The sequence below is a fragment of the Triticum aestivum genome, chromosome 6D (assembly GCF_018294505.1).
Source record: "Triticum aestivum cultivar Chinese Spring chromosome 6D, IWGSC CS RefSeq v2.1, whole genome shotgun sequence".
Taxonomy (NCBI): domain Eukaryota; kingdom Viridiplantae; phylum Streptophyta; class Magnoliopsida; order Poales; family Poaceae; genus Triticum; species Triticum aestivum.
In genome coordinates this window covers 15,270,191-15,282,655 of record NC_057811.1, presented here as the reverse complement: position 1 = coordinate 15,282,655, position 12,465 = coordinate 15,270,191, and the positions used below count along the sequence as shown (strand labels likewise).

Below are 12,465 nucleotides of genomic sequence, written 5' to 3'. Positions count from 1 at the left end.
TTTTCAAATGTTAATATTACCAAGACTAATCCATGAATAAAATGTATGCAACTATGCACAGTAAAGATACTTAAAATAGTTACTGTACTAAACTCACTGATATAGAGCTATCAAAACCGGAGCCAAAGCTCAAATCTTGAACAACGATCAAAGCAGACTTCAGCCTTGTGGTTGCCGCATAGGCTCACCACACTGACAACACCAACTCTCTTCCGTCTTCTCAGTTTCTTGACAAAAAATGATACTGCTATTTGCACATTAGGGAGTAAATTATGCTTCAAGCATTCCTCAAACCAAATCGGCAATATGTAGGCTTAAAATATCAGCAGGCATCCACACAGATTTCTACAGCTGAAATATAGTGTTGTGATTTGTGTACCCATAATGCAGAATAACCTATTGTTCTATTTGGTGGTTAAATAAATAAATATTATTGTTTTTGGCTAGTGCCGGTAGAGCTACTAAATGATAGTCAGTGTCACTGTATATTTCTAAGAAAGAAAATTATAAGACTTCATTGGTTGTAAATAACGCTAATTGTATTGGTTGCCACCAATGTCGACTTGAAAAGAAAATTATGGAGCTTCAGTTCATATGCATCTAGTCATATAAAAAAATAAGAACACATGCTTCAGCTCCTGTTAGTTCAGTCACAAAAAAAATCACCACCAAAAATCAGAAGACAAAGTATCATTGTTATATTTGTTGACTTGATTGATTACTGTAGGTTAACACAGCCAACTGGAATTAACCTGCAATAGGATAAAAGAAATTAAGATTTGAGACGTGTGTTATAGGGTTCATAGAAGAGAGAAGAGGGAGGTACCATAGCAAATCATTGGTCGCACAGTTTGACATTCAACTTTCCATTTGCCAATGAGACCTCAGGGATTCATATACATAAACGTTGATTGATATATCAGGTCCAACTCCCTGTAACTCATAAAAGTTACTGGGAAGTCAACTAAAAAACAATTCTCAGTAGAAGCAGACGGCTTACCAATAAGGTGGACCAAAGGCCTTTATACAATCCTCTACCACTCTCTTCTCTACAAATTGTAGACAACGTGTGAAAGATGCCCTTGTAATACCTAGTGGTTTTCTGCAGAATTTTATAGACATGAAAGTTTAGCTTACTAAAACCTGTTCCTTTGGTCTGTAAAGCTGCATTGCATGAAAGCGTTAGGTAAAGATGCTCTAAGTTCTAACTGGAAGTTATATTGATTGATTGATTGGCTTAGTGTTATTCACAAATCACAAAAGGAAGAAAAGCATCACCTGTGTTGTCAGGTGATTTCGAACAACATCCAATGGGTAAGTTACAGATGCAGGTGTCACTCACGCTAGACCACCACCAAGTAAACATATAGACACTAACATAATTTGGGCCGTCCATTCCGTGAAGCTGCAACTATATTTCGAAATTTATAAACCTATAACAAAAAAAATAGTCACGAGAAATCTTGCAAGTTAACATACTAAAATTCAGTGCTGAACTTTTTGTATCGCTCATATCAATAGAAGCTGATGGCGGAATAAGAAAATCGATGTACAATTTTGACAAGATTGCCTTTCGAATATGCCCAAAACACTTCTTGTCGAACAACCCACAAAGCCATGTGCCATATACTACCCTTCCTTAGAGCTGCAACATCTGAACGCATACCTGCCACCTGTCGGATCAGTATGCCACAAGCTCATACAACAAACTTTATCATCAGCATATGGGTTATGTGACAAAAAAATTACTGTATTCAAGAACATTTTCAAGAGATTGCAATTTTGTAGCTATGAACAGCATATGGTACATACAATGAATCCACAGCCAAGGTTTAAGTTTGGACCATGATTGGACAATACAGCACAGAGTGTTGTAAATTAACAACAATAATAATAGGCCATGACTGTCAACCAGAGATATATTGTTTGGGGCAATCAATTCAAAGCGAGGGAAGAATATATATATATATCACATTCAGGGAACTAAGTTGATATTATCAGCATCCAATTCCTTTGAAGAATCTATATATGTGCAGTGTGAAGGCAGAAGGAGCACAGCAGCACCATGAAATAGAAGAGAAATATTCCTTCACGCTCACAATCCGTGCACACGAGAACGCGGGAGATAAAAGAGGGGGCGGAAAGCCTATTACCTGCAAGAGGATGGAGAGTGGCGAGGATCGAGATGCAGATCTTGCCGACCACGCCGGCGAGGTGTGCGACGGTGATCCAGCCAAGGAGCCGCTGCGCTTGGCAGGGGAAGGCCCCGCCGACGCCATGGAAGAGGACACGGTGGCCGCCGCCAGTCGACGGCATCGGGGACCTGGCCGATATCAGCAGGGCCTGGATATCACCTCCATCATCCCAGACACGCCTTCATGGTGGGCATCCTCACGGCCCCTTGAAACTGCAGCAGCTTCTCCTTGCATCCCGTCGCCAGATCATAGCAAACTGCACACACGCCCGAATCAGATCAAGATGCGGAAATAACCAAACCAGAAGAAGTGGAGGAGGGATTCGTACCTGGTCGAGGCCATGGACCAGAGGGTGATCTGCGGCGCCCACGCCAGATCGGTCATCATGGCCGCGGGCGAGGGAGGCGGCGGCGACCTCGTTCCCCGGCGGCGGCGGATCCTCTCGGGGTTGGGGCGTCTCCTCTCGGCGGCGGTGGCTCCTCTCGGGGCTGGGGCGTCTCCTCTCGGCGGCGGCGGCGGCTCCTCTCGGGGCTGGAGGCTGAGATGAAACAGATCGAGATTGAGGTTAGTTTTACGTGCGGGGTGAGATACGAAAGAAAAACCAGACGAAAAAAAAAACGACGAAAAAAAACCAGACGAAGGTGGGACGAAAAAAAACCAGTCGAAAAAAAACCAGACGAAAGTGGGGGGACTATTCAACCAACTCGTCCATTAGAAGTAGAGATTTGATGATTTGAATACAAGCATGCTTTCTAAAAAAACCAAAACTGAGATGGCCCAGTCCAGCCACTCGCTCGTAGGCTCTATGTAAGACTCGATATTAAGTCGCAATGCGCGGTAAATAGAAAATGCTCCTATTTTGCGCTTTAAGGGCCAGGTTGCCACAAAAATGGGCACGGGCCACGGCCCACAATCCTCTGGTTCACTCCTGCTGGCTTGGAAAAGAATGCTATCTTTTATCATTTTCAGTTTTGAAAAAGTTGGTGAAATAAAAAATTCACGGATTTAAAAGATTCATAAATTTTCAAAATTATGACAGATTTGGAATAATGTTCAAAAAAATAAAATACTCAGGAATTTGCAAAAGTGTTTACGAATTTTAAAAATCACAAAATTTTAAGAAATTTTCACGAATTAGAAATATATGATAAATTAAAAAAGTTTGTATATTTAAAAGTAATCAAATTTTCTAAAAAACACTACCGAGAGGAAAATTTATAATAAAAATAGAAAAACAACAAAACCAGGAGAAAAAAGAAGAAAAAAAACGTGCACACGCCCTCACGCCCGTCATGAGCTGCCAATTGCTAGGCCCAATTAGAATATGTCTCCACAAATATGGTCACACTCGGTCAATAATTTGGTGGAATCCCCACTGCATACACACAAATGGCACTCGGAAGTCTTTAAATTTTCAGTCCATCATTTAAGAATTAAAAATTTCCAATCTTTCTCACAAATTATGCAATACTTGAGCAAGTGCCGGAGAACAATACAAACCTATCAACTCAAGAGCACCGTTGGTGGCAATTCGATGTTAGTTGTGCTCCCTTCAAGCATCTCGACAACTCTAGTCATTGTTGGACGATCTGTAGGACTCAACTGTATGCACCTCCCTACCACTATCATCTTCCTTACAATCTCTGAGGTCCCTCCATTTATCTCGGAAGCACTAAGACAATATTCATCTAAATGTTCATAAATCCATTGTGGGAAATATTGGCTGGTAGATTCACTATTTTGGCTGATATTCTTGTCCCTTGCCCCAACCATCTCAAGAACCATCATTCCATAACTGTAAACATCAGACTTAGTACTTACTGTTCCAAATTGCTTCGAATAAACCTCGGGGGCTATATAGCCTATTGTTCCTCTTGCACCACCAATGGAAATAACACTTTCTTTATTGAGGCACTGCTTGGCTAGTCCAAAATCAGAAATCTTTGGACAGAAATTTTGATCCAATAGAATGTTGTGGGGCTTGATATCAAAATGCACCATGCGGGTATTGCATCCTCTGTGGAGATATTCAAGTCCTCGAGCAATGCCCACTGCTATATCAAATAATTTTTCCCAACCTAAAGTATTTCCACCTTTAGAGCCATCCTTGAAGGCATACTTTTCAAGTGAACCATTAGGCATATAGTCATAAATTAATGCCCTTTTAGATCCTTCCAAGCAAAATCCTAAGAGATTAAGAACGTTAACGTGAGAAGTTCTACTAATGCTAGCTACCTCATTGATGAAATCCTCCCCATCAGTCTTGTAGTCCTTGAGTATTTTGACTGCTATCTGACGACCATCAAAGAGGTCGCCTCTGTAAACAGCACCAAATCCACCTTGACCTAGCTTTTCAGCAAAAGATCTCGTTATTCTTTTCACTTGGGCATAAGTGTACCGTTTCAAATGGACAGTTCCATTCTTTTGTAGGATGGACTCAATCTTTGCTCTCTCCTTTGATTTCCTTTTGGATCCGTACTTCCTGTAGCCCAACCAAAATGCAAAAAGAAGCATAAGTACGCTCGAGCTGCCTGCTATTGCATCTGCATCAAAATTTTGGAGGGGAAAAGGCATCAAACGGGGAAGTAACTTCTACAATCTTCTAGTTAGTGATTGCATCTTGCAAAATGTGTGGAAATATTCTAGTTAAAGACCCTTTTGGCAAACCTATTTGTATATGCGTCATAAACTCCAGAATTAACCAGTGTGTCAAGAACTCGTGCACTTTTCAAATAAACTGGACACAACTACTAAATACATACAATTGAAGCAGAGCTTGTTAAAGGACGGACAAATATATTCCTTTTGTTTATCGTACACATTTGAACAGAATTAACTTGCTATTCATCTACTAGTCTAGCACATTAGTAATTTCTGTTACAGGAACAACCACTGTTGTTTTCTCTAGAATAAGAAAGGCCGTTGTTTTCTATGCATAACCATTAACCTCTGAGAGAGATAAGTTTATACATGAAAAATAAGGGCCAGTTCTTATTTTCTCAAGAAAAGATCATCACTTGAAGTTGATCTTATAGTGACCAATAGGGAAGCCTCTTGTCAGTTTTAGGATTAGTGGTGATGAATTCGTTTTGAGATCAGATTGGTGTGATTGTTCAGGTGTCATCGGCAATTTCAGGTCAGAATAGTCAATGCCAATGTGTAAGCGAATACTGTCAAGTGACGAACACAACTTAACTAGTGTTCACAGGAGAAGATGTTGATGATCTACTTCTGAATAGGTCACGGTGCTAAACAGATGATATTATCAGCCACGGATGGATTTGTTTGCTGTCAATATGCTAAGCAGTTCAACACACATCATTCATATGGATATGTCTTGCCCACAACCATAAGGTGGTTCCTGTCGAGCAGTCCCGTGAATAAATCAGTTAAATCCATCTATGTGGGTGTTCGCCAGAAATAAATTGGTTCAAGTTTCCAGTGCCAACTAAGTCGAGAACAAGTAGTCCGAGGCAAGGTTCCTGGTTCAAGATGGGTTTCAGTTTAACCACTAACCTGAACAACTTTATTCAAATTACAGGCATTGCCACACCTGAAGAAACGTGAGGGAACTGACGATTCATAGTTAGATCTGACAGGCTTGATTTACAGCGATCAGAAATGCTCGAATGAGTAGCAAGATCTTCAAACCGGATGAGTAGTAAGATGTGTCATCGAGGATTGTTTGAGTTTGCATCTGACAGATAGAATGGACAAGTTGGTGGTTCAAGGTTCAAGCAGTCGACAATCGGACATAATTAAAAGAGAACTAAATGAAGTGGAATTCCAGTTTCTCTACCTTAATTAGACACTAAAAGATCTACAGCTTTGTAACACATAGAAGAATGTCAAGGTGTCAAAGGATTACCAGGAGCTGGAGCCAATGGCCTGAACCACACTAGATCAAGAAGATTGTAGTCCCCAATCAGTACTGGATTGATCCGAATTGTATGCAGGCTAAGAGAATAATTCATCGCAGTAACTTGTTCGGATGAGAAGCTATTTCCAGTGTGGGGAGCTATGTCCATTGTCATATTTAGCCCAGAAGTTCCAACAACATAGAAATTTACAATCTCAAACTGAGTAACCCGCAAGTTGAGATGTGACGCAAGCTCCTCAAGAAATTCGTTGCTCCAATTTGAATTCAAGGAAACATTGTGAAGAAAGAGCACAACTCTTACCGGGTAAACACAATGGCAGTTCTCGCTACCTCGTCTCTGTACCATGTTCGGAGCACAACAGCCTAGTGAAACAGAGAGTGAATTATATAACATATTTGACTGTACGACAGCGCATCTAGAGCAAATATCAGGGTGTACTAACATACATAAGTATCTATGATTGATGTCAAATGTTATCCATCACCATTGATTATTTATGAAACTGCTACCAACCATTTCATCAGTCACCATTCCAAAATGATGGATCAAAACATTATGCTTGAACTAATAAAAGCTAACAAGCTTATATAATTTACAGCCAGGTAAGAGTGGTTTTAAATAGCGCGATATAGCTCTGTTATAACACGCTATAGCGTTTAGAAGAGGTACTGTGCTAAGGCACTTTGGTCCAAATACATGAACACACATTTTAAATAGCGCGCTATAGCGTTTAGAAAAGGTCCGCCGCTAAGAGGCATAGCGTGCTATTTAAAACTATGGGTAAGACAATTGATATTACGATCAGTCACATGGTGCTACTTTCCCAAATGAGGAAGATGCAGATTAGATTAAAATACACAAGTATCACCTTTTATGTAATTTGTAGTCATGTTTGACATGATGAAATCATTTGGAATTAAATTATTTCAGGATCTAGGAAAACTTGAAAAGTTACCATCGTATGGAGATAGTGGGGGCTGCACCACTCCAGAAGGAGCTGTACTAGTATTCGAAGCTGCATCAGGGAGGTCAGCATCCACATGAGCAGGAACCTCTTCTGCTGAGCGCCTGTTGTGCTGCATCGAAGGATCGAACAGGTCCAGTGAATCAAAAGAGCGTTCAGAAGCACCCGAGATGGAGCTATAGCTCGGCGCAGAGATAGGAGAGTGCACAGATGATAGAGCTGATGGTGATGAATATGGCTTCTTTTGTCTATGCTGACTCATTGCAATACTTGTGACAACTTTGGTTTGGGATACCATGGGCCGAACTGAACTCCATTCTTGTGAAGCAGACATAATAGGAGTGTGAGTGTCAGCCTTTAGAGCCGATGTTTTGGCAATCAAATCAGCCTTATTGATAAATTCCAGAGCCAATATAACGACCAAGAAATTAAATAAAAGTTTCCTTGGAGCATCTTCAAACAGTCCTGCCAAGAAACAGTACAACCAACCAATCAGCATCATCTTAATTAAGATAGGGGTATGCTGAGAAGTGCAACTAATTGATATGAACTCACATATCTACAGAATTAGTGTGAACAGCCCATGGTCCGCATGGCCCATTAGTGTCAAAAGCGCTCTTATATTATGGGACGGAGGGAGTAATACACAACCTGCCTTTCTAACTAGTCAGGTCGAAATGTTTTCAAGACCATCTACCACTAATGCAATTTAACTGAGTTGATGCGAAATGAGGCTAGAGTACATACTTTTAATTTAACTGAGTTGATGCGAAATGAGGCTAGAGTACAGACTTTTTTTTTAAGTACAGAACAGACACACTTATGTTTATCTCAAAGCGATGGTGAATTAAGGACACTCAGAATACTTATCGTCTCGATTGCCTCCAAAGCATTCCTTATTAAGCCAATAATTAACTAGTTCTCTCTAGAAACAGATCTACCTACTGAAGCAGCACTATTTGATAAGAACGGTTAAAAAAATACAGTGAAGTGTTCCACCAATGAGCAACGGATCTTTTGAGCTAACTAAAACCACGACAAGTATTTTTTAACGGCGGGAGTACTGAAGCAGGGCTATTTAATAAGAACGGGCAAGAAAATATAGTGCAAATGTTCCATCAAAGACACGGGTTCATGGCATGAGACAATTCTAAGCTCTTGAAGCATTCCCTGATTAGGCTCCCGCTACACAGCAAAGCAAGGGCAGCGCAGGAGCTACTCACCTCCACCATTCCCACGACTCCCAACCGAGCTCCAAACGATTTGGACAGTGAACAAGCGGGGCAACGAAGATCCTAGAACAGCCACCACGGCGAACACTGAATTGCCGTCACCTCACACCCCCACAGAAACGCTAAGCAAAGTCCGACTTTCCAACAGGTTTGTCCGCTCGAGCGCCAGTTTCGATCACGCAATATAGTCGTTTTTTTCAGCGCGCGGCTAATCTAGCGCATCTGTTGGAGATTCTCTAACGAAGCAAAGCAAACAAGACATCAAGCACGGGTCCCGGTGTTGCAACGCAACCTTGGAGTGAGCTCAGATAAGGGGAGTCTGGCTTACCTTGTTCAGCGCGGCACAAGGCATGCCCGGGCAGCATCATCTCCTGGCGCGGCGGCGGTAAGGACCGGCGCCGGCGACACCTGGCTACGTTTACAGGAAGCCGGAGCCGCGCCGCGCTGCGAATTTGTGTCTGCTTTCTTTTCCTCTCTGCTATGACTCAACCTATGGTGGGAGTTTGGTAGGAGAAAGAGACTTGGCAGAAACAAGGGAGCAGGTGGGAGAACGCGGACGTTCGGTGTTCGGCCGCGTTGGCCGGCGCTAGGCGCCAGCCGGCTGTAGATATGAAATAATCAGTAGCCGCGTGAGGCGTGACCCTCTATCAACCTTGGGCAATGCTCACGCACGCATCGCGCATCACTACCCGTGCGGCCGTGCCTCCCTCTCGCTCTCATCGACTGCACGGCACCATGCTTGCGGCATCTGGCATGGCAACATCGTCAAAATCCTCATAGTGTCGCCTCGCAGCAGCAGCGGTGCCCGAAGTGAAGAGCTCGGCGGCGGCGGCGGAATCGTGGTTGCGGCTGGGGTTGTTGGGGGCATTGGCGGGCGTCAAGCAGTCGCGTCTATGCCCCAACAACTCTCATCGCTCGCAGCGGAGGAAGGTGGGCCGGTCATGTACACGTGGGTTCTTCTTTTTTTTTACGAAAATGTTAACGCCCACACGTGTGGGCGTCTGGCAACTCGCCCACACGCATGGATCCTCGTCCAACCAATTCTGCACGAATCTTGGCGCGTTTTAGCAGTTTTTGTGTGCCACGTAGGACTAAGCTGGTGTGTGGGCATTCATCCGGTCGCCCACACGTCCTTTTTTCACCACACGGGGGCTGGTGTGTGGGCGTTTATCACTTCGCCCACACGCCCGTCTCCTAGCCCACACCCAAAGCTGGTAGTTGCCATGTGTTTCTGCAGGTATATGACAACTGCCCTAGCTTTGCTTGTAAGCAGATGGCAACTCTTTTTTATCCGAGTTGCCATGTGTTTTTGCATGGTACATGGCAACTGCCGTAGCGTGCACGTAAGCAGATGGCAACTGCCCTAGCGTGCTTGTGAGCACATGACAACTCTCTTTTTTACCCGAACATGTTTTTTTGCCATGCCTTCTTGTAGTGCTACATGGCAACTGCTAGTGTTTAGTGGGTGGCAACTCCTAAAGTTTTGAAATCATGGCAACTACAGTAGATCAGATCATACATGACAACTGCAGTTGAGCACCATGGCAACTGTAGTTGTCTGACATGGCAACCGAAGTTCAGCGACATGGCAACTGCAGTTAAACGAACATGGACGAGGGTCTGGACCATGGCAACTGCAGGACGCGCGGTGACTGTCACGCGGGCATGCGGGACCACGAGGTACGAGGCCTGACGTACGGGGCGTGTGGGCGTTATCTATTTCGCCCACACGCACGCGTGTGAGAGGGGTCGGGAGGGAAAAAAAAGGTGTGTGGGCATTACTTTTTTTGCCCACACGTGGGTGTGTGGGCTGTTCCTCTTATACACCACACAAAATGTGTGGGCAGCCCCCCTAACGCCCACACGTGTGGCACTTATCGGCGTCTTTTTTTAGGATATGTACGCGTGGGTTCGCTGTGTTGTTCTCGGTCGTTGGCTGCTGATGAGTTTTTTCCTCTTTTTCCTGTGTCGTATTTTGGCTTTGGTTTTCCTTCTTTTTTCTTTCTTCCTGATTTTTTTCATTTGGCATATTTTATTTTCTATATAGTTTTTATATTATAAACATTTTTTCTAATCCCCCCAATATGTGCTTTCTCATGGAAAATCTCACGCGTAGATGTTGGCGTCAGATAGATTGTAGTCCAGTGAGGGTTCAAATTTCCTCATCCGAAATCAACACCCCTAATACCCCCCAATATGTGCTTTCTCAGGAAGTCTCACGCATGATGTAGCTCGTAGCCAATCCCCGAGCGAGCGATGAGAGTTGTTGTAGAATCTCCCCTACCTACCACGGTAAACATATTGTAGAGCATAGGCTTCAAGATAGCGACGAATCCGAACGAGATGGAAAGGGGATGACGTGGTGTTGGCTATCTGTTGGTCAAAATTGTCATGGGTAGTTAGCATTAGGCTAATAGACAATTAGCGTTATCTTTAGGCTAAACTACCAGCAGTTGGAAGACCTACTTTGTCCAAACATTGTGTATGGCAGTTTACCTCTTCCGTAGGATGGAAACATGTAACAACTGACATTGTAAACGACTGTTCAGACAGTATATAAGCCTGAACAAATTATCAAAATACAAGCATCCATTCTTTCTTTCAATCCGTGTTTCTCTTTGAAAATTGTTTGTGACTAGAAGATCCAAGAAGGTGGAGTCTAGCAAATCTGACGGTGATGAACGTGTCGCGCATGAAACACAAGGGAGCGAATGATTCTCTCATGTCAGGCCACGTTGGCAAATTTCTGCGATTCATGCATGACATCGGACGGCAATAATCACATCGCACCATGGAGCCATCGAGGAAGCTACCTTTTCCGTCATATATTGCGCATTGACTTTCAGGAAAAATCAAACTTCATAAATTTTAACCGAAACTACAGAGAAAATTATCTATATCTACAACATGTAGGAATAGTACACATATCATATGAAAATATATTTCATGATAAATCTAATACTATTGATTTGGTATTTTAAGGGTTGACATGTTTTATATTTTGATCATAGTCCTGAGCATATCATTTTGATCATTTTGATTATGTTTTTACCTCTCACCTCGGTCACTTGGTTCTAGGACATGGCCGACTGTGGTTTAGAGATATTGATGCTGAATAAGAGAGAAGGAGAGGCCGAACATCGGTTAGCAGTTTGCCTTTGTTTCTACCCATGGACAGTATTGTCAACGCATCCCCAATTTTACAATAGGGTGATGGCCAAACATCGATTTGCAGTTTACTTTTGTTTCTCTGAAACATTTCATACAATTGTGTACAGCTTCCTCTAGAATGGCCACTCAGTTCCAAAGAAGTGTTAAGCAATCTGCTCTTCTTTGAAACTTAAAATTTAGAACTTTGGAACTTCGGAGAAATTAAATATTGCTTCTTGATTGCACTGAAAGTGACTATATTTGTTTGTTTTAGTCAAGCACCTAGTTTGTGAAAAGAGATTTTGCAACACCCATTCACGCACATGTTGTATTCAGTGAGTTTGTTGTTTATCTTTTCACAGTCAGGAAAGCTACTTTTCTTGGTTTATCTCACACATATGCCAATTGGCTGTGAAATGCTCTCCGGCTCTTTTGATTCAGAACAATGTTCTATGACGCTGGCTATATATACTTTACTCGATGCAAAGACATGATGTTTCCAGCGGCTAGATGCAACCGTTTCAAGGGGGTATATGTCAATTTGCTGGCCTGCCTATATGCTAATCCATTGGACGTGGAGAGTAAGTTGCAAAGACATGATGTTTTCAGGGGCTAGATGCAAACGTTTCAAGGGGGTATATTGAAATAGATTGGTCAATTGATCCTGCCCATTCATGCATATCTGACTCACCTAGAGGTCCGGTAGCAGCGGTTCTCTCCATGGCCCAGAGCAGCGTCTCGTGGCGGAAAGGCAGCGACTACTGCTAGTGGAGCGGTGTCCGGTGCAGCAACCGGACTGGACATGTCCTGGAGCTCCAACATGGAAATAATGAGTCGATTTGTGATCAGCAATACCATGGCCGGAAAACATATTTAACAGGCGTCTATCCCTATTTTCTTTGGAGCATCTGGAGCACTTGATCTCTGTTCGAATTTGTTGGATATCCAAAGTGATGGCCATCCTTCAAATTTATTGTGATCTTGGGAGAGCCTGAGATATATGAACCTCTCGGGCATAGGATTGGACCTCACGCTGCTTCCAT

At 42.9% G+C, this 12,465-nt stretch overlaps 1 protein-coding gene across 4 annotated transcripts; it reads right to left on the bottom strand.

Moving 5' to 3' along the window:
• Nucleotides 1-170: 170 nt before the first annotated feature.
• LOC123143104 (LEAF RUST 10 DISEASE-RESISTANCE LOCUS RECEPTOR-LIKE PROTEIN KINASE-like 2.1) lies at nucleotides 171-8,780 on the bottom strand. Of its 4 annotated transcripts, none has more exons than XR_006470679.1 (10): nucleotides 8,601-8,780; nucleotides 7,032-7,505; nucleotides 6,064-6,438; nucleotides 3,696-4,738; nucleotides 2,524-2,733; nucleotides 2,154-2,451; nucleotides 1,279-1,673; nucleotides 1,001-1,102; nucleotides 827-933; nucleotides 171-752 (listed from the first exon to the last, which is right to left on the bottom strand). XR_006470679.1 is itself a non-coding variant. In XM_044561917.1 (4 exons), exons 1-4 carry the CDS (start codon nucleotides 8,638-8,640, stop codon nucleotides 3,699-3,701), a joined length of 1,929 nt encoding a protein of 642 aa, XP_044417852.1. In that variant the 5' UTR covers nucleotides 8,641-8,780; the 3' UTR covers nucleotides 3,586-3,698. The 4 variants fall into 4 exon arrangements, 1 of the variants encoding a protein (XP_044417852.1); XR_006470680.1 differs by having other exon boundaries at nucleotides 1,279-1,433; XR_006470678.1 differs by having other exon boundaries at nucleotides 1,279-2,451.
• Between the last annotated feature and the right edge of the window lie 3,685 nt (nucleotides 8,781-12,465).

Excerpts from the sequence above, each read along its gene's own strand:
- LOC123143104 (XM_044561917.1), bottom strand. The coding sequence starts at position 8,640 with ATGATGCTGCCCGGGCATGCCTTGTGCCGCGCTGAACAAG. Across the intron at positions 7,506-8,600 it reads CTTGTGCCGCGCTGAACAAG|GACTGTTTGAAGATGCTCCA; the intron begins GTAAGCCAGACT and ends GTTTCTTGGCAG. Across the intron at positions 6,439-7,031 it reads CCCACTATCTCCATACGATG|GCTGTTGTGCTCCGAACATG; the intron begins GTAACTTTTCAA and ends CTGTTTCACTAG.